The sequence below is a fragment of the Columba livia genome, chromosome 17 (genome assembly GCF_036013475.1).
Source record: "Columba livia isolate bColLiv1 breed racing homer chromosome 17, bColLiv1.pat.W.v2, whole genome shotgun sequence".
Classification (NCBI taxonomy): domain Eukaryota; kingdom Metazoa; phylum Chordata; class Aves; order Columbiformes; family Columbidae; genus Columba; species Columba livia.
Window position 1 is genome coordinate 14,430,313 of NC_088618.1, and position 21,507 is coordinate 14,451,819.

Sequence of the window (21,507 nt, forward strand, 5' to 3'; positions counted from 1 at the left end):
TGCTGCTGCTGCTGCTCCCATCCATGCGGTGTAGGCACCGGTTTCTCTCGCAGGTTTCCACTGGTTTCTGCCTGCAGGATGACCCCTTGGGCTCCATTTGTGCAGCCCTGCCCCACATGCTGGGGATGGAAAGCAGCGTGATCATGCCGCACCTGCCATGGGGACAAACCCAAGGGGAAAAGAGGTGGGCTGGGGTGGGTGCTGCGGGTGGGCAGTGGGGCTGGGAGGGTGCTGGGCAGCACCGCCCGGGGCTGACCCTGGCAGGATGCTGGAGGATGCCGGTGCGTGCTTCTTCTGGGAGGAACTGGCAGAAGGAGCTGGACGGGAGCGTGAGGAAGGGCAGCTGCCACGCTTTGTGCTCCCTGGGGACACCCCGGGCTCCCAAGGGGCCAGAACGGGCTTTGCTTCCTAACTCACCCCATTCTCGTCAAGATTCCTGCTCTGACTTCACATGCACATAAGGGTATTATCGGATGAGCTTAGTTTCCCATCCTGCAAAGTTGACACTGGCTTTCCTGGAACAGATGAACAGGAATCTTTTCCAGAGCTGAACAGAGACACCTTGTGAGCGCCGGCATTCGGCTTTTCTGGATTGCTCCCACCAGCATACGATGATACTGTAGATTTTTGTGCAGAACCGTCGGGAAGTTACTGTCAGGGAGAGTACTCGTTCCTGCTTCTGGACAAATACATTGTAATGATTTTCTTGCATAATGCCCACTTGATCTGGAGTTTCCCTTGGCAGGCTGTGCTGTTGCTATGTGTGATGCTGTATATGGGACTGAGCGAGGAGCCGTGTGTCCGGGGGCAGTGGAGCTGGAGAGGGAGCTGGGTACCTGTCCTTGCATGATCAGTGAGCTTTTGGAGACGGGGACTGTGCTTCGGGTTTGCATTTGTGTAGTCCCTGAGCGGGAGCCCAGAGCCACCATAATGGTCATGAACAGCCCTGTGTGCGTGTGTGAGTGAACACCGCATTCCCGGGCAGCACAGCCCTGCCCGCTAGCCCCCGCCGCCACCAGCACCCGAGGAAAGCCCGGCCTCGCCTGGCACGGCCGCCGGGACCCCCCGGCCCCGGTTCGGGTCCGCTCGGCCCGTTCGGCTCCGTTCGGCTCCACTCGGCTCCGCCTGAGGCCAGGGCCGGGTGCCGTGCGCAGCGGGGCCGGGGCAGCGCCGGGGCCTCTCAGCCGGGCTGAGGGGGCGGCGGCATCTCCCCTGTCGGCGGGCCGGGGCGCTTGGCCGGCGTTTGCGGCGGGTCCCGGCCCTCCCTCAGCAGGCCCGGGCAGCTCCGGCCGCTGGGGCCGGCCCTGGGGCTGCCTCCCGCTGGTGGTTGTCTGGCGGGGGCCGGGGGACGCCGGGGAGACGGGCGGGTGCGGAGGGAAACGGGTTTTTGCCGGACCCACCGCAGCCGGGGTTGTCCCCACGGCCTGGGCTCCGTCACGGGCCGCGACACAGCCCCGCGCGGCTTCCGCGGCAGCCCCTGCGGCAAGGGCCCGTAAAGCTCCAGGGACGGTGGTGGTGACATTTCCAGAGCAGCGGCTGAAGGCGGAGCGGCTCCGGGTCCTCTCTGAGCCTGCTCCAAAATACCGGCTGCGTTGGAACAGGCGCTTCCATCAGCCATTTTCTGACTGTAGGAGGCACTGGTAGGAAACGTGTTCTCTCTGAAAATGTCCTCTAGAGGAAAAACTGCATGCAGTCTTCTTGCATGACACAAAGAGACGTGGTGAAGGGTTTTAGTAATTTACCTTGGGCTCTCCTGCTTTCCTAGGCTGACATTCAGGGAGAAAGCAAGATGTCATTGAAACCATTTACCTATCCATTGCCTGAAACAAGGTTTCTTCATGCAGGCAGGCTTGTGTACAAATTTAAAATCCAGTATGGCAACTTCAGCAGGTAAGCACGTTGAAGTCTTCCTGCAGTTTGATGGCTGCACGTAGCAGTGAGTTAACATGAGACCTTAAATTCAGATTCTGGGGGCTCTTCATTTCCTGCCCTCTTTCACTGGCCATGAAAGTGGTCCCTTAAAAGCTGCTCCTGCACTTGCACATGCTGAGCGTTGGCCTGAGAGGGTGATTTGAGCTGTAAAAAAATGCTTCTGTTTCACTGCCATGTGTGGATTTTGTGGTTTGGTGGAAAAAGAGGCAGTTTTTACTTAAAGTATTTCGAAATTCTGTGTTTTACTGGGAATCTCTAGAGCCTTTGTGGTGATTTATCCCCAGCTAGCACCTAAGCCCCACATGGCCACTCACTCACTGCCCCACAGTGGGATGACGGAGAGACGTGGAAGGGTAAAAGTGAGAAAACTTGGGAGCTGAGATAAAGGAAGTTTAATAAGTAAAGTAAAAGCTTTGTGTGCAAGCAAAGCAAACAAGGGATTAAATCCCTGCTTCCCAGTGGTGGGCAGGTGTTTAATTTGCAGGAAATCAGGGCTCCATAACACCTAATGGTTAGTTGGGAAGATGAACGCCAAAATGCAGAGCCTCCCCCATTCCTTCTCTTTCCCCCAGTTTTATTTCTGAGTGTGACATCCTACGGTCTGGAACATCCCTTGTGTCAGCTGGGGTCACCTGTCCCAGCCTTGTCCCCTCCCAGCTCCTTGTGCACCCCCAGCCCACTCACTGGTGGGTCGGAGTGAGGAGCAGGAAGGGCCTTGACGCTGCGTGAGCTCTGCTCAGCAGTCACTGAACACCCCTGTGCTACCAACACTGTTTCCAGCACAAAGCCAAAACTTAGCTCCGTCCAAGCTACTACAGAGAAAATGGCCTCTATTCCAGTCAAAACCAGCACTGCTTTGGAGATCTGTACTCAACATATGTACTTTTTTTTTGGCTGTCTGCTGTTAGCAATGTGCCTTTCCCTGGCCTTGGAATCTGTCATTCCAGCGTGGATATAGGAAAAGTCTTGGAAACTCTCACTGGCTGTTGGCAGTAGGTATTTGTTGTGCTCTCAGGATTTTTTCTCTCAAGGTTCCATTTTCACTGCTACTCCTATTTCTGTTGTGTCAGTGGCAGATCTGTCCTGTTGTTTTCAAACAACAGCGTGCCTCTCCTGCAGACAGAGGGGCTGAGCAGGACTTTTAAGATAAGTGCTTCCCCCAGTTTCTAGAAGGCACCGTAGTGGCAAGCCTGAGAAATGAGAGTACTGGAAGCTGTGGTACTGCTGGCATGCAAGGAAGAGAAAGGAAAACAGCCTTTGGTTGTGCAGGGGCCGACGTACAGGAGGGTCTTGGGAGGTGACGGTGGTGTGGAAAGCCTCAAATCGGAAGTTCTAGTTAGCAGCCAGCAAAGTAACTAAAGCACAGGGTGCCAAGTAGTCTGGTCAGATGCCAAACAAATTAAGAGGATGATTTTCTAGAGGTGAAAAAAAGACCTTCCCCAAGGGTATTGCCCTGGAGGAATCTGCTTGTGCCTACGGGTCAGACCCACAGAGATAATGGGAAAGTGCTTTTGCGAGTGGGCAAAACCTTGACCAGCTCACTGAAGGGGCTGTGGGGCTTTTAATTTGTGAGGAGACTCAGAATCCTGGTGGCTGCAGACTGTAGTAACCACAGAAGCTTGAGCTATTCTGGCAAAAGGAGATGGAGCTGCTCAGGTTTAAGGGTGGTGTTTCAAACCATGTGCGTCTAGATTGTATCTTGCGGAAGGAGTGTTCCGTAGGGCTCAAACTTGGTCTGAAAGTTTATGATTTGTTGCTGTCTCAGCCTCTGATAAATTATTAAGAATTATAGTATTCATAAATATTAATAAAAAAACCCCAAAGCATAATCTGTCTCCCTGTGTATGTCCTTCGAGGCTGTGATCATCAGCAGACAGCAGTTCAAGGTCAATGCCCTCAAAGGCTTTTGGGAAGTCTTGAGGTTGAGGTTAAATCTCTTTTCAGTTGGTGGCAAATGTGCAGAAACTGAAATCCTTTTGAGTCACCAAGTGTCATTGCATCAGAGAAACAGGCGTTGTGCCATCCCAGCCCCCCTGTTCTCCTGGCAATGAGGTTACAGCAGGGCTAATATGCTGTAGGCAGTGACTCAAGCATCTGCCTTGGGAGAGGTTTGATGAGTGTGGGTGGATTTCCTTTTGCAGTCAGCTGTGCACAGATGTTGCCAGAGCCTGGGTTTGTTCTGGAAGTGACTGTTGTCAGCTGCAGAAGAACTGAAGAGAATGTGCTATGGACATCATGCCACTTAGACCATCTCCACACCCAAAGCTACAATAAGTCTCGTGCCACACTTGTCTCATTTTTCCTTTGTTGAAGTAGGTTGGCTTCTTTGAAATTCTGTTGCATGCCTTGATTTTGGGTTGAATTGATGAGTTGAAATGTAATTGTTTCTTCTGATTGTTGTTTTCCTGGAATAGTGTAAGATCCAGGAGGGTTAACCTTCCTTCTCGTTTTGTTCTCTGGGTTGATTTTGGAGAGTAACGCTTGTCTGTGGTGTTTTATCGTGTAGTGTCAGAAGATCCTTGAGATGCTGCTCTTGCCTGTGACTAAACTCTTTCCCTCAGTGTAATTCCTTCGGAAGGCACTTCCAGTAGTGTGCATATGATTCTGAACAGCCTGCAGGTGTTTGATCTCCTGATGCTAAAGAGAGCGTGACATTTGTTTGAGTTTGGCAGTCTCTCATTGCCCCTGCGTGTCTCACCATTTGTGTGCATTGCAGCTCTTGCAATTCATTGTTATACTTGAGGGAACGGGACGTGAGACTTTTGCAGCACCTTTGAGTTTCATAATAACTTCTGGAACTAGTGGTGAGCTCATCAAGTTGGTTTTTCTATCAGTGTGGTCCAACATAGCAAAAGCAACTTGTTTTACACCGCAGCTCGTGAAATTCTTCCCCATTGTGTCATGGCTGTGGTGGATTTGTTCAAAGTGACTGGATTCACTCCGACTTCATAAGAGAGAGGAAAGGAGTAAGTCGTAAGTGCATCCATCACCTTATGCCCAAAGCAATGCCATCAGTCAGGATTTGGGAAACAAAACTCCTTTCGCCCACAGTAAGATTGTGATCCAAGGACAGGTTCTCAAGAGAACATTGAAAGAGTTGGAAGAGCTGATCCCAGGGCTGATTATCTATACACGTGTGCAGGCTTTTGCTAGAGTGAGGTCATCTTCACTGAAGGTCTCTCCAAATCCCCTCCTTGCCATGAGACCCTGGCTGGTGCCTTGCTTTCTACCATTTCTACCTCCTTGTTTCCTCATCACCGTGGAAATGTCCTTTCCTGAATTGTACTTTTTGTTTCCCTGCTGATTCATGAAAACTTCATGACCACAGCAAAAGTCTTGGGTGGCTGGTATTTGTCCTTTTGCTGTGATGTGCTGTGTAATTCCATTCATCAGCTTGTTCTGCATCAAGCAAAGAGAACGCCTTTCTGAAGAGAAAGGAAAGTTCTCATCTCTGAGCACGTTCTGGCTGTGGCCTCTGAATGTGGAGGATATGAGAATGGCTGCCTTACCAGGCCGTGTGCCAGAGGAATACTTGCATGCCATCATTCCTTACACTCCCCTTTGTTTCTTTCTTTCTTTCCAAGTGACATTGATGTGATTTGTTTACTTTTAGTGGCTTCACATTTTATTTAAGACCTACTCTCTCCCTGTGCATTTTATTGTTGGCCGATACATAGCAGCAGGCAACTTTTGAGAAGATGGCTTACAAAAGATGTAGGTAATATTTGGGAACAAAGTGTGGTGCAGACAGTACCCAACTCCCAGCATCACAGGGCCCAGCTCCAGTGCTGTGAAGGCCCGTTCCTCTGGCGTTTGCACTGTGGAGGAGATTAAGAGACACATCCTGCCAGTTCCTTCGTTTAGTCCCTTGAGCAGAGTGACATCGCAATAGGCTGGAAGACAGAGGTGCTGGTTTGTGGGCAGCTTGTCAGAAAGCTGATCCCAAAAATGACTGAGGGTTGACTGGAAAGATCTGATCTCTCTTCCATTGTATCCTCAGACTCACAAAATGCAAATGGACAGAAAATTCACTGTTCTTATGGAATAATGGATGTTTTTTAAGAAAAATAAACTGCCTACTATGTATGTTCTCTGTGCAGTGGGAATGATGTTTTGTTGCTGTTTAAACTCTAGCAACGAACTTGTCTCCTTTGCTGTTTGATTGGGGTGGGACTAACTCTCTCTTTGTTTCACAGCGTTCCTGATCTGGACAACACTGAAAGGGCTGTCAAAGAGTTAGAGGTAGGAGATGAAGCTGGTCCATGGGACCTTAGCTGGATGTTAGGCCGAGCAAATCTTCTGTTTGTTATGGGACTGAGGACATTTTGTCAAATGCATCGTTTCAAATGCAACTAATGGGGAACTTTTCTGGAGAGGGGGGTGAAAAAAATGAGGTAAATTAAAAATATAATCAACAGGCAGAATTAGCATAGAAGAGCCACGCTTTTATTTGAGACATTTCAAAGAAGTTACTGACCGTTAAAGCTGGACAAAGGACAACTCCTGTTTGTTGAGCTGGTTGCGCCCTCTTCCTTCCCAGTTCCTGTTTGGATTCATTCTGCATTAGGACTTTCCTGTGGTTCCTCTCTCAGCCTCAGACCTGGCCACTGCTTTCAACTTCTCTGGCTTGACCAGCAGTCAAACCCTCCTGTTTTTTCAGGAGCGGTGGCAGTTCTGGTGAGCTGTGCTAAATTGCATGTGCTTTCCTTGTAGCTGTGGAGCTAGTGGAACCTGTGGATGTTCTTTTAATGATGCCATTACTTTGTGACTGAGCTTGGTCACAAACAATGAGTCCTGTTGTTGCCATCTTCTTCCTCAGACAGAAGAAAGCCCCTTTCATTTCCAAGGAAATGAGTCAAATGTGTTGCCTGCTTAAGAATGCTCCCGCTACTTATTTTTTTAAAAATCTTCAGAGTACAGTAATAACATTATGAATATTATTGAAAAATGTTCTGATTTTAGTTGATATGGAAAATTATTTTTTTTTTCCTTTTTCACTTTTGAAACTATAGAAAGGTATTACTAGAAGAAGTTTCCCATTTGTAAAGCAGGAGTTTGTTTGGGCTGAATGACAGTTCCTTTGTAACTGGGTCAATACTCAGAAAACGAGGAATATGTTTATTTTTGAAACAGGTCAATAGTACATGTATTTTGCTAGAAAAAAAAAGAGACTTCCTACATTTAAAACTTCTTAAATTTAAAAACACTCCTCCACTCTCCATGGTACTGCTCCTATGGCATTTCAAGATGAAGATATTAATTCCCTTAAATTTCTCTGAGCCTCTAAGTGCAGCACACTCTAAGGTGATAGGAGGGAGCGGGGCAAAGAAGGGGAAGAGGAAAAGCAAAATATCCAGAACTTGCTCTTCCTTGATTAATGCAAATTGTAAAGTAAATTTAATTTTTTACCAAGCCTTGGAACCATACTTGTCAGTGGAATTGTGGCTATATTGTTAATATTCTTTCTCCCTTATTTTTTTTTTGGCCTCTTCAGGAAGCGGTTCGAGTAATCCTTGGAAATCTTGATGATTTACATCCATTTTCTACAGACCACTTCACTATCTTTCCTTGTATCCTTTCTTTCCTACTTGTAAAATAAGAGATTCAATGACTTGTAGCTGTTGGTGGTTGCTTAATTTGACATTCATGTCTAGTAGTGTGTAGATCTTTACCTGGAGGATGACTCATTTGAGCTTTGCAGTTTTACATCAGCTGAAGATCCTCCTCAGCTGTTGCCTGCACCAGAAAACTGATGTGAAAAGAGTGTTTTGCAGTGTTTTCGAATGCACACCGCTGCGTTCTATAACAGATTTACCCAGAGAAAATGAAGGTGTCTATATAAAGTCACAGGAAGACCACCTAATGCGATTGCAAGCAAAGCTAGTGCATTGCTCATAAAGATGAATAACCCATGAAACAGCCCTTACAGGCTCAGCAATTTTGGCCTGTTAGTAGAGAAGACTGCAGTAGTTTTTTTGCAAGGTACATTAGAATTAAATCACTTTCATGAGCCCGTGAGATTGGATTGTACCTGCAAAGCTGTCTTCAGTCTGTACAGGAAGAAGTTTGAGCTTGAACTTGAGAGAATGGGACAGTGATCCTCTGAAATCTTATGTTGCCTAGAGGGATGTTGAGTATAAAAGTTGGGTTTTGGGTGGGAGCAAATGTGCATGTATGCTTACACACCCACAGGGATGGTTGAGAGAAGCCAAAAGCACCTCCAAAAGTGAGTTTGATGAAGGGAAGTAGTTGAGCTGAGGTAGTTGGAAGACCAGATAAGTCTGCAGGACTGTCATCCAGTTATCCTGATCACCTCTTCAATGCAGTTTTTGAAGTCCAGAAATAAAAGTGAAGCAAATGTCCTTCATCTAGTGTTCACCAGATTTTTCACATTCCCCTTACTGCTTTGGGACCAGCTACCAGAGTTTTTCCTTCTTCCCTAAAGTTTACAGGGGCATTTGGCTGCCGTCAGTCTGGCCTGCTATCACAAGACAGCACTGTAAAAGCTTTGTGCCTTTGCATAACATAGGCATATGGAATTTACTGTTAAAATCTTTGCATGTGCAGGTTTTGTTGAGTGTAGTTTCCCGGGGATTTCACTTTTGGTTGTAAGTGCTGAGGCATTTGAGGTTGGATTATTCTGGCCAGCAACTTTACTACAGGCTCCTCCTCCTTCTAGATGTTTTTTCATCCAAGTGCATCAAGGGCCAAGCTAGCTAGCGAGCTTTCATCTCGTGCTTCTTTCCTGTGCAACTGGGCAGAATTCATCTGCGTCTACTGCATATCCTGCAGTTTATTAATATAAACTGACAATAATTATATGTAAGAAATGGTAATCGTAAATTAATGTTTCTCTTGTAGTTGCTGTAGTGTAAAGGGTTAAGAAGAAGTTACTCTCCTGATGCTCTTTTTGAGGAGAAAAGGAAGATAGTTGAATGAGAAGCCTTCTCAGGCCTAAAGGTCTGTCAGTTAGTGAATCAGATCAGGCTCTCTGGCATCACCTCCTGTGATTCTGGGTGCCCAGGATTAATGAACTCCCACGTGCTTCTGCCTCCAAGTCATTCCCTTCCAGTCTTGGGAGACTGCATTGTTACCACACCTCCTAGAAGGAGACAAGAACGAGCTCCTCCTCTTTCTCTGTCAGAAGCAGGTACATGTGGCAGCAACTTACTCCTGTTCCTGCCAGAAAGAGAAAGTAGCCAAGAGCATTGTCAGGCAGGCAGCACCCAAACAAGCCTCCTTGTTGGTTTGCTTCCCGAAAGGTCAGCTGGTTTTGCCTGCATGCTTGAGGAGTGTTTGATTTATGAACCTGTATTTCTAGGGCTTGGAAGTTCATCCACATGCCCAGCCAGCACTGGGCCCTGATGATAACTGCAAGCTCAGAGGCCTGGCATGGTGAGTTATTGTGCGATTTGTGTGTTGTGCTGTAGCACAGCTCTTAGTTAATCACCAGCTGTGGGAGTCCTTGAAGCCAAACTCAGATGAGCAATTTCACCCTTAAAGGAACTGATTGTGTCAATGTTTTGCTTAGGGAAACCTTGGGCTTCGTCTCCGGTCCTCTGGATGTTAGTTTCTGCTAGCAAATGGACTAAAGGTATTAATTTTACCTGTTTCTTCCTGAGATCAGAGGCACGTAAGGAGACTGCTGTATAGCGTCGTCCGTTCTTCCACACATGAGCTCCCAGGTGTCAGAACTGCACCAGCCTGAAGGAATGTCTGTAACTGTGGCTCTTGTCATGTCAATTATCTTTTTTCCTCCCATTTTGAACCATGAAGAAAACATTATGGTGCTACTCCAATGAATCCGAGTGCTTGACAAGTTTAAAAATAGTTTTTAAGATACTTTTTAGTTAGGAAAGCTGATGGGGTTTTATTCATAGGGTTGAAGACCTTGACATGTTTGTTGCAGGGGAATGTAAGGATTGGAGTCAAATACAGTTAAGGAAACACAACATTATTGATCCAAGTGACTGATGGGAGAGTACCACTGGGATGAGTGTTTCTTGTAATGTGTTACTAGGGCTTTTTCACAAAGTTCATACCGACAGGTTGTATTTGCTCCCTTAGACACATGTGCAGTGTGGTATGACTGTGGAAGCTTATGAGAAGACATTGTCAGGACTCCTGCTCCTTTGAAGTGTTAGTGCTGTGTTCTTAAGTCTTATCATCATTCTCAGATTTGAGTAAATGGGAGAGAGTATCAAAGATGAGATTCAAACATGAGAATGTCCATCTCGTGCCTTATCCCTACATTTGCACTATGTATCTAGAACTCAACTCGTTTCAGCAAAACATGTCATGTGGTAAGTCACTATGGTTATATTTGGATAACTTCTGGAAGCATATATATTATCTATGTCTCGTTTTTCCCTTTCCCTTCATCTGCTCTGTTTTAGAATTAGAGGGAGCAAAACTGCATGCAGTATGGCTGTACTGTGAATTTGAAGTAGAGTGTAAAAATGTTTTCTCTTTGTCCTGTGTTCCTTTTCTAAAGTGACCTGAATCCTGCTTTGCCTGTTCAACCACTGCTGATTATTCTGCTGGTATTTTTATGACGCAATGCCAAACCTTTGTCATTTAATGTCAGTAGGCAGGCTGGAGCCAGCACGCATGTTTTCCTTCTGTGTGTTTGACTACATTTGTGAACATTGAGCTTCACACTCCTTGTGTCTATTTTCCTAAAGAAAGAATGCATTTTTTTTACTAAATAGTGATGGTAATAATGGTAATAACGTCTTTTGTATAGTTAGCAACTGTCATTGCCTCAGTAGTGTCTCGTTTTCTAGGAATTCCCTGAACAGTCTTAGGCCACAGCTGAGACCTCCGTGGGTCTCTATATTTAAACCCCCTGTTGTGAAAACGAGTGTTTATTCTTACTATTTCCTGTTCTGACTATTTGTCCGTGAGAAAACTTGCTGTTTTTTCTTATGAATGTTTAGCAGATAATCTGGTCTCCTTCATAAAACGGACAACTGGTCATTTCTTAATCTCACTCATTTGCTTGTGTGTAGTGTCCCCTACCAAATATACCGTGTTTGGACGTAAAATCTTCTAAACGTGGAGAATTCACTCACTGCCACGTACACCTTGTTCCGGTATATAATTGCCCTCCTCAGGTAGTTGTACAGTGTTTTTATTTTAAATTCTGCACAGCATAATGTGCTGATACTTTTAGACACTGATGTTTTCAGTTTCTGTTGGCAGGGATTTTTCTACAAGAAAAATCAGAGATTAGCTGACCAATATTCTGTGGAGATTGTGCTCCAGATGTCCTTGCATCTTCCATCTGGTGTCCAAAGCACAGAGTGATGCTGAGAGTTCTTCAGTTCCTTTTTCTTTTCTGAAGACTCCTTCAGCTTCTTCAAGAAAAGCAGTTGTCCCCATCCCATCGCATATGGTGTTCATAGCCCGGAGTTCTAGTTCTGAAAGAGCTGCATTTGCTGGTTTTTTATTTCAACATATCATATGCAAGTCCAGCATTGTTTATAACTAGTTTATCTTGTCCTCACAAAGTGATGTGCGATACAAAAATGTACTTTTAAATTGGTTAAAGAAAGTCCAGTCTAAATATTCACCAAATTTTATAATACTTCTGTTACAGGTAAAGACATAAACAAGGCCAGTTATGAGCGTGTAAGTTGTGTGCGTCGTTTTGTTTTGCTTTGTTTTTAATTTATATTCTAAATAATCTGGAGAAGCAGATTATATGTAGGCAATGCTACAGTTCTCCTGTTTCTAGGTGTGAGTTGGGCAGTGTAAAGTGGCACTGAGTTCTCATCTAGAACCATCTGTGTTGAGAAGGATCTTCCTGTCGGTCCCAGCGGACTTGGAGTGAAGTCCTGCCTCGGTACCGAGGGCCCTGCTGGCTTCAGTTCAACGTATTAATATTTTCTAAAAGTCTGATCTGTGCTGTCCAGTGGTTTCTTCATTGTGAAAGTCTGTATGAGGTCAATATTGGTGAATAATTAAGGCATTTCCTAGGTACCGAATATGTCATAAATAACAAAGTTAAGCTTCTTTGGAAAGTTTTAGTTTCATGTGAGCACAGGCTGAATTTGTTTTCAATATGAGGAAGTGTCTGAAGATGGAGTGAATAAGAGAAAATGTCCTGTCCAAATTCCCCAAAAGAATTTTTTCTCTCTCTGCTAGCATTACATTCCTAGGCCATCCTCTGAAAATGGAGCAAAGAGGATGTCCTGGAAAGCAGTATTTTTTGTTTAAAACTGTTGAGCATAGTTCTCTGCATGGCCTCTCAGTGCTTATGTTCTGTTTGAATAAGGAAGCTAATCTTTTATTCCTGAATAATTTTTTGGTTTTCATTGTGTAAATGTGAACAATTTTGTGGAATATGAATTAATTCTTAATTTTGTTCCAAAATAGAAAAGTTGGAATCAATTTTTATCAATACCAAGTTTGCAATGTTTTGAAGGTCAAGAAAAGAAATGAAATGTCAGAAAGTCATGCATTGAAAGAGACCATGAAGAGGAAAAGAGTGGAAGTCAGCGCAGAGAGCTCATGCCCACAGTCGGGTCCGAACAGGTCAGCTGACTACAAAATAGTCTTCCAGGGCACATGTCAATGCTTTTAGTGTCTCTTGTACCTTTCTCTTATTTAATTCCTGTGTAATCCTTTGCTTCATTTTTCTTTTTCCTTTTCCTTCTCTTCTATAGATGACAGCATTTTGCCCATATTTGGAAAAAAGTTGTCCTATGCTTTCAGCTTGCCATCCTGTTGACTACAGGTCTTCCTATATGACTCCTTTATGTTAATGTGACCTGTAGAACCCCAGTGAGATGAGAACTCAGCAACTAGACAAAGCAGTGCACTGGCTTGCTTAGCTGAGCCAGGGATGACAAGGGAAGAACTGGCAACAATTTTCTAGCTGCCTCTCAGCCAGTTCCTCTGAGTTGGCTGGTGAATGCTGTATGACAGCAAAACACATTGGAACTTAATGTTTTCAAAGTGCTTTAAAGTCTCAGGGAATTGCACATGTTTTGAGTATTATCATACATCTTTTGTATTGGATTGTTTGGTAGCTAAACTCCTCATGGGGATTCCAAAGCAGATGTCTACCTTGCGATTTCAGGGAATCATTGAGGTTGGATGGGACCTTTGATATCAAGTCCAACCCCTCCTGCTAGAACAGGTCACCCAGAGCATGTTGCCCAGGATGTGTCCCCTCAGGTTTTGAGCAGACTCCAAGGGTGGAGATGCCACAACCTCTGTGGGCAACCTGTTGCAGTGCTTGACCACAGTTGTAGTCAAAAAGTTTTCCTTGTGTTCAGATTTAATTTTGTTTTTTTGCAACTTGTGCCCTTTGCCTCTTGTCCTGCCAGAGGTGCTGCTGAGGAGAGCCCAGCTTCCTCTTCTTCATTCCCTCCCATCAGGCGTACATTGCTAAGATCCCACCGAGCCTTCTCCAGGCTGAACAGTCGCAGCTCTCAAAGCCTCTCTGCATATGAAAAGTGTTGCAGTCCCTTTGCTGTCTTTGTGGTCCTTTCCTGAGCTCACTCTGTTGAGACCCAGTCTCGTCCTATGGAGCCCAGTCTGGGCAGAGCACACAGCTTGGTCTCAGCAGCCCTGAAAAGAGGGGAGGCATCACTTCTGCTGCTGACAAAACTCTTCCTAACGCACCTCAGAATGTGGTTGGCTTCCTCCAGCACGAGGGTGCAGTGCTGGCTCATGTTGGCTAACTTAGTTCTTGACTACCTTTCAGAGGCAGGCCCAAGATTAGTTACAGACTAGCAGGCTTCTTTCTTTCATGGAGTGTAGCTTTTAAAAAAAGAAAATGCCTGTCTATACTTAATATTCACAAGTATGTGGCAGACAGTCCCAGAGCTAGTGTTGTGATTGGAAGTGGGTTTTTTTCACCTCTCCCCTTCCATGGTGATGTAAAAACTATGTCAAATCATCTCCCTTTTTGCCTTGTATTCTACTCAATTCCCAAATGTGTTTCAGGCAAAGATTATAACAGAAGAAGTATGAAGCCAGTTATTTTCCTGCTCATACAAATTTAGTCCTTTCATTGCTTTCCCCCTCCCCTTTCTCAGTTTCTAGTCCAAATAAAACTGCTGTAAATGAGTGAAGAATGAGACCAGGATCCAGAATGCTTTCTCATCTCTTTTAACCAACTCATGAGTTGTAGATTCATAAAATACAAGGGCAGAAAAGGCTATTTCATTATCCAATCTGGCAGTTTTCTTTTATTGATGTATCCTGTCTCATCAGATGAGATTAAAACAGCAAATAATTCTAAAGTGTATTCTTGAGTTCAAAACTAAATTGGTGAGGCATCAACTTTAAGCCTTCTGACATTTTTTTTCCAATTACTCTGTTAGACTGAAGAGCTCGTTCAGTCTGAGCATTGCCCCCCTACCCAGGAAGGAGTTTGTCTGCTGTAATCAGACCACCTCTTACCATTTTTCCTTTTGGACAACATTTTTTGCTCTTAATTCCTCACAGGGAATTTGGATTTGGCTTTTCTTGGGCTGCTGTTGAGTGCTGAGCTAGCAGAATCTCCAGGTGTCACTCCCCAGAGACACTGATCAGCATAAAGACCACTGTTTTGTGTGTGAAGCCAGGATTTTTCCCCATGTGCATCCCTTTATACCTCTCTGTACAGTTTCCTGTGGCATTTTATTGCTCCGTGACCAAGTAATGTATGAGCTTCCTATGGTTCTTTGCCACCTGTTCTTCCCTTTATGTCAGTAACCTTGCAGGATTTGCAGGCTTTCTCAGTTTGCTGCTCATCCCCCTTTCCATGCTGTGTAACACCTTTTTTCTCTTTAACTGCTTGTTGGTTTTACTGGAAAAGCAGGAAGCCAAATACTGGAATGAGTGAGACTTTGAAACGTGAGTACAAATATGGATTAAGGGTGTGGATGTTGTTGGCTACAGGTACTAAAGCCCTGATTTCTAGTGAAATACTTGGAGTCACCATTTACAAGATTGCTTTCTTTTTGTTAACTCAATTCTTATTTGTTTGCCTTATTTTTAGAACTGGAGCTGAGTGTGTTCACCGTAAGAGTAAAGCAAAGCATGGATTTGAAATGGTAAGCTATAGCACATTCAGAAGGAGACAACCACGTCTGTTTAGTCCTAGATTCTTGAAGTGGCAAGCATAAAAATGCCTTCAAGTATTTTTTCCCATTTCACCTGCATCATCTGCATTGAGACGTCTTTGATTGCTGCTCCTCAAACATAGCCAAGGGATGAATTTTACAGGGAGGTGACACTCGCTTTTCTGACCATCAGGCTAGGAACTTAAGGGGTGAACTTGCCTTCTTAGAGAGGAGCGTGAAGATTTCCCTTTGTTGTTCCCAGGAGTCCAGTCCTCTTTTACCTCAGGTGCCCTGTTGTGCAGAACTGCACGAAGAGCCAGCAGTGGGTTCTGACACCTTGAGACTGGCTTCAGTGTGAATACTTGCAGCTCCCCACCAGTGTCCTTTTTCTGTGCAGGTAGCCTGTCAGGCGTCTCCCTCTTCTTGAAACAGTGACATGACTTTTCTCACTGTGGCACTGGAAGACAAATTTACAATAGGGTTGTTCCAGAGGGATTGGCAGTTGCTTTTTAAAACTGCTGTTCTCCAGAGCCCTCGTCAGGAGCGGGAGATTCTTTTTCTCTTAGCCCAGAGGCTGAAAGGCTGCTCTGACAGCTGCAGTTAGGTGCACCCTTTAGGTAACATGGTCTTCCCTAACACCCCTGTTCTGCTCCTCCTGGCTGTTGCCCATCCTCCCAAATGTCCCAGTGCATTTCTTCCAGTTTCTGGCTACTGATACGCATGCTAAATTTAGTTCAAATCCCTGCCATGCTGTCACCTTCCTGGTCTTGCTCCCTCTCCAGCTCTTTGGAGAAAGTATTTTCTGAGGAGGCAGACTCATTCCTCTTGGGATTGTCTACAAAGGAAGCCCAAAACTTTCTCGGCAGGGAGACTGCCTGGCAACTCCTCAGGAACATTCAGTACAGAAGAACTTCTGTAGAACACAAAGCCTTATTTGTCTGTAAGACCTGTATCACTTCTTTCCCGCCTCAGCTTACCTGTGCAGGATTAGTGACAGGTCTGTACACATGTCATTTCTGGCTTCTTTCCTCAGGTGCTCCAAACACTCTGTTGATGGGTTAAGGGTCATCCTCTGAAAGGTGATTGTTTATTCCCCACTTTGCTGTAATCACTGTTTCCATAATGCTTCTGCTTCTTGTACAGTGGCTAAATTTCCCAAACATTAGAGTCCTTGAAAGGTGGAGCTCCAGATTAGCCTGTTGGACCCTGAGGAGGAATGTGGTAGGTGGTAGAGACCGCTGTAACCTCATCGTTGTGTTAGCTGATGCAGGAAGACATGTCCTGAACTACTCACAGGTAAACTGCAACTCTGATGAATGAATCATCAACTCAGCAAACTCCAGTTAAAGTGAGAAGAACAGATGCTCATGTCACCATGGCATATACCTGAAATTTGCACTAGTCAGGGCACTGTTACACTGAGACAGCTGTCCAGACACAAACTGTTGTGTTTATGAATACCAGAGCAGATGTCACGAGCACTGCGTGAAACGGTCAGATGGCCTCTCCCTTATGTGCATTTTATGAGATCAGAGCCTGGTGCTTCTGTGATGTACTTTCCATTCGGTTTGCTCTCCACCTGGTTTCTTTTGTATTCAGGATGAGAAGAAAGAAGAGATTTAGGAAAAAAACATATCAGTAGCACCTGTACTTACACAGGATTCTTCTGATCATTCCTCCAGGGTTCTTGTTCAGTTTATCAGCAGTTTATGACTTTGTATCCACATCCACATGGTGTTTCAGGATGCATCTCAAGAAGGGAAGGGTCTTGTTAAACATGAAGGAAATCTGTCTACTTAGTACATGTAGGACTGACTTTACAACATGAGCACTGGATTCAGGAGGAGCACAGAATTGCCACGGTCACATGGTTGTTAAATAGATTGCATTGTCAGCTCTCATCCAGATGCCTTCTAGGCTTGTGATTTTGACAGTTGGCTGTCTGGTCAGCATGGCTGGAGTTGAGCCCGCACATCTTTCCACTTACCAAGTGCACCAGTAGAAGTCAAAGAAAGAAAGAGAGCTGAGAGATGCTCAGCCTATTGCTGCAGATAATTTTCCTAATTCAGTTAATGCTCTGAGGCTAAACTGCATAGGTCTCAGGCTGTCTGAAGTTTGGTATTTTACATGAACCTGAGCTTAGTGCAAGAGAAATGCCATCAGGGAGTGGCTGTATTCTTCTCTGATCTTCTCTCTATGACACAGTTGGTTTACTCCCTCTTAAATAAGCTTACATGCTGATTTTGTTGTTTGTGGTACTTTGTGTTGCTGCTAGCCTTCCTAAAGTGTATTCCTGGCCCACCTCTTGCTTCTGGTGCTTTTCAGTTTTGTTCCTTCCCTGTTACTCTGTTGCCTACAACTCTGTCACAGCAGGGCTAAAGTCTAGGGCCTGCATTGTCCAGTGGCTGTTATTGCCCACAGCACCTCTGTTGATGTTTTTTAAAATCTGTGTCTATGCCATAGCTGCTGCTTATTCTTTCACTATCTGATATCTCAAGGTCTGCTAAATGAATTGCAACTTTATGTTAGTCCTGTGAATGTTCTGAGGAGGGGGGGGTAGAAATATGTTGGTGGAGACCGTCCTCATAGTATCAGAAAAAAAATACTCAAGAGGGTAGGCCTTGTATTTTAATTCTTAAAGCAAGCAAACAAACAAAGATCTCCCATACAATAGAACTTTATGTTGTGTGACAGTTCTTGTTTTTTTCCTTTCAGAATTCTTTCAAAGAAAATGGGTGTGAGTTCAGTCCAGCATCCCTTACCACGGGCTGTAACCAAGTTAGTTCCTGTAAGTAAGGAATTCCTGAATGATTTCATTTAAATTGGTAATCTTAAATCAAAAGCCACAATTATTACATTTGCATTAGTTTTCCTCGAAAAATTGTGCTTGGTGTTTTCCAGCATATGAGATCAGGAACTACAACCACTGTAAAGTGGTAGGTTACCAGTCGTTTTGGCTGAGACTGTCTTCCTGCGTAACAAATTCCCATCCATAGAGCTGGGCTATGTGACTCTTTCAGAGCTGGACAGTGAGATGGGAGCCTGTCTCCAAATCAGTCTGCACTGCAATTGCTTTGAAAGCTTGTGGGTGTCACGTCAGTCCAGGTCTGGGCCCACCTCTCAGTTTCAGGGTCTGTTGTTGGGTGTGCAGGGAGTGTGGAGAGAGCAAGCTCGTGTCTCTGTTCCTGCTGCTGTTTGTTACAGGGAGACCTGTGGAATCGACCCTTGAACAAAGAGCAGCAACCGGTCAGGCTGAGGGTACAATGCAGCTGCTGCAGCAAGTGGACCAAATGACAAACAAAGGAAACATGGAATCAGAAGGAAGAAGTCTCTCAAAATTCTGGAGAAGGTAGTAATCCTGCAGCTCTGAGCAGATAGAGTCCAGGCTATGTCCAAGCCTGTGTCAGAGGCTATGCCTGATTCTGGCAGTTCAAGTGATTCTACATGATATTGAAGAATGGATTCCTCTTTTCTGTGGTTAAACCAAAGTCTCCCATGGCAAAGGAGTGTTCACAGATGTCCTTTTGTCTTGTGGGAAGGTGCAACCTTCCCAATAAATCTTCCTCTTTTGAGCTGCTTTTGGGGAAAAAACTCCTGAGGGGGGATTACTGACCTCAAGTCTCAGCCCTTATACAATGGGGCTTTTATCAGCTGAGGAGGGCCATCTACAGCCTGCTTTCCAAGGGACTAAAGCATTTCCTCTTCTGTCAGGGCCTTCCTGTCCCATTAAGGTAGGTATGACCTTTATTTGGCCACTTAGCAACTGCAGCCTTTGTGACTTTGACTCTCAAAGGTACCATTTCAAATAGAAATTACAGTGACAGTGCAAACAGTTGCTGGGCATTGTTGGCTGAACAAGTGCTCTAAAGCTGTTGGAGGTGTATTTGGCAAGTGCAGTCTGTCCCCATCTTTCATTATCAGTCCCCTTTTAAGTCTGGAAGGGCTGCACTAAGGTCCCCTGGAGCTTCTCTTCTCCAGCTGAACACCCCAACTCTCTCACCTGTCCCCCAGCAGAGCTGTTCCAGCCTCGGGTCATTCCTGTGGCTCCTCTGGCCCCTCTCCAGCAGGTCCATGTGTGTCCTGTGCTGAGGACCCAGAGCTGGAGCAGCACTGCAGGGGGGTCTCACCAGAGCAGGGCAGAGGGGCAGGATCCCCCAAAACCTGCTGCCCACAGGGCTGGGGATGCAGCCCAGGGTACAATCAACCTTTGGTCTGTGGGCGCACATTGCCGGCTCATGGCGAATCTTTCACTCACCATCATAATGTATAGCAGTCCCTTTAACTATTGAGACTAGACCATTATGGCACAAGTTGTTATTTTTGTTCCCTCTGTCTTTTCAGTTGTTCTCTGTAGTATTTTGTGCTGGGGTTGTGTCTTTCTGGTGGATAGAAATTACCTTGTCATTACAGTTCTCAGGGAAGTATTTTAAGTATAATGTGCTCTTTTCTTTGCTCTTCTTGTTTCCCTAGCATAATCTTTTCACCACTGCAGCATCTTTTTGGTGGGAAGAACTGACCTGCAAGTACTAATTGTTGTGGAAAGGTAAACTTGTAATGTGAATGTTGTGTTGTTTTGTTTCTCTTGTAATTCAGCTTTTTTCACACTGCTTGTCTCAGCTATTAAATGCTTTAAATGAAGTTCTATTTTGTTCACATTTTCAAAGTAATGTTCTTAAGATGTTGGATTATAGTGTCTTTTCCTTCACAATCTAGAGTTTCTGGAAAAAGCAACAAGCTTTAAGATTTTGATCCTAAGTGTCATAAAGAGTGTATTTTCCATTTAAAAATCTTTAGATGAGATTCTAATAAACAAGTATTAACTTAGAACTGTGTGCTTTTTTTTAACCAGTCTTACCAAGGCAGAAAACACTCTTTCCCTCCAAGAAAAAAAGCAGAAATTTCTATTATTACATGGACTCCTGTGCTATGCTTCACAGCATTAAAAAAGTCAACTTTGGTGAAAATATTTTGGATTAGATTTTACCACTGGACTACAACTTGCATAATTATTTATGTCTTTGGTATGTAGTAGGATGCAGCTGGGAGTTAATATTTCACAGGGCATGCTCAGGCAGCTTTTTGCCATCATGCTAGCGCATTTACAATAAACCGCCTTTCTTCAGCTGCCTCCTGAGCTGAGACACTCTAAGCACATGATATATGCACAAAGTTCATCTAACTCGTAACACTGAATGGTTGTTACTCTACCATTAGCAAAATGTGGCTGTTTAGCTGCATCTCAGTGGTAATTTGTCTGGCAGAATGAGACAATGCTCTAATTGAGTCAGATAATGCATCAGGTGGTATGTTTGGCTTCTTTCCACCCTGGTCCGTGGGTTATACTCCCTACATACTTACATTTTCCTTCCTGGGCTCCCATCAGCTGTGAAACAATGCTTTCTCTCCAAAAAGAAAGGAGGAGCTGAGAAACTAGTTAAATTTATCCTGTTTTCCTTAGTCCTGTCCCACGAACACTGGTAAAGGCTGAGAGCACCAGGATCCAATCCCCTCTACTGGGGGACTGTAGAATGAGACAGTGGTGAGGACCAGGAAATGGTTAAAGAGTTGACCAGATGTATGGGAAGCCATAAGTAAGGGCAGATGTCCATGAGTTGATCTTCAGTGCTGGTTCTTTCAAGAAGATGGTGTCCAACTTTCCTGATCTTGCATGCAGTTGCATTAAAAAGGGCATTTACCCTGCAAGAGCTGAGACTGTTGAGCGTGAAGAAGAGAAGGCTCAAGGGGCGTTATATCAATGTGTACAAATACCTGGAGGGAGAGTGCAGAGGACAGAGCCTGGCTCTTTTCACTGGGACCCAGTGGCAGGACCAGAGGCAGAGGGTTCAAACTGGAACACGGGAGGTTCTCTCTGCACGTCAGGAAATGCCTTTTCCCTGTGTGGGTGACTGAGCCCTGGCACAGGTTGCCTGGGGAGGTGCTGAAGTCTCCCACCTTGGAGATGTTCACATGCTGTCTGGATGTGGTGCTTGGCAGTTGGCTGTAGGTAGCCTTGCTGGAGCAGGGGCTTGGACCCGATGACTTTCAGAGGTCCCTCCCAACCTCAACCACTGTGTGATTCTATGAATGTTTCCTCAGGAGGATGCCTTCACTTATTAAACTATCTGTATGTTGACCGATGTGTTTTCTCTTGCATTTGCCCTTCCGATTCTCTCCCCTCTCCTGCCGAGGGGGGCAGTGAGCAGCTGGGTGGTGGCTCAATCCGCTGAGGGGAGTGCAGCCTGCAGAAGACCCAGGCAGGAGCACACGCAAAACCAGAGCCAGTGCTGTGCACAGACCCTGAGTCCTGCACCCCTCACAGAATCCCAGGATGTCAGGGGTTGGAAGGGACCTGGAAAGCTCATCCAGTGCAATCCCCCCATGGAGCAGGAACACCCAGATGAGGTTACACAGGAAGGTGTCCAGGCGGGTTGGAATGTCTGCAGAGAAGGAGACTCCACAACCCCCCTGGGCAGCCTGGGCCAGGCTCTGCCACCCTCACCGGGAACAAGTTTCT

General features: G+C 45.3%; 1 protein-coding gene across 1 annotated transcript; it reads left to right on the top strand.

The window, feature by feature from the left end:
- Positions 1-288: 288 nt before the first annotated feature.
- Positions 289-19,801, top strand: MAJIN (membrane anchored junction protein). Its single transcript, XM_013369286.3, has 11 exons — positions 289-1,640; positions 1,766-1,890; positions 6,129-6,174; positions 7,427-7,502; positions 10,110-10,235; positions 11,534-11,565; positions 12,362-12,471; positions 14,930-14,984; positions 17,709-17,781; positions 18,198-18,342; positions 19,464-19,801. The coding sequence occupies exons 2-11, from the start codon at positions 1,790-1,792 to the stop codon at positions 19,507-19,509; spliced, it is 810 nt and encodes a 269-aa protein (XP_013224740.3). The 5' UTR covers positions 289-1,640; positions 1,766-1,789; the 3' UTR covers positions 19,510-19,801.
- Positions 19,802-21,507: the final 1,706 nt, after the last annotated feature.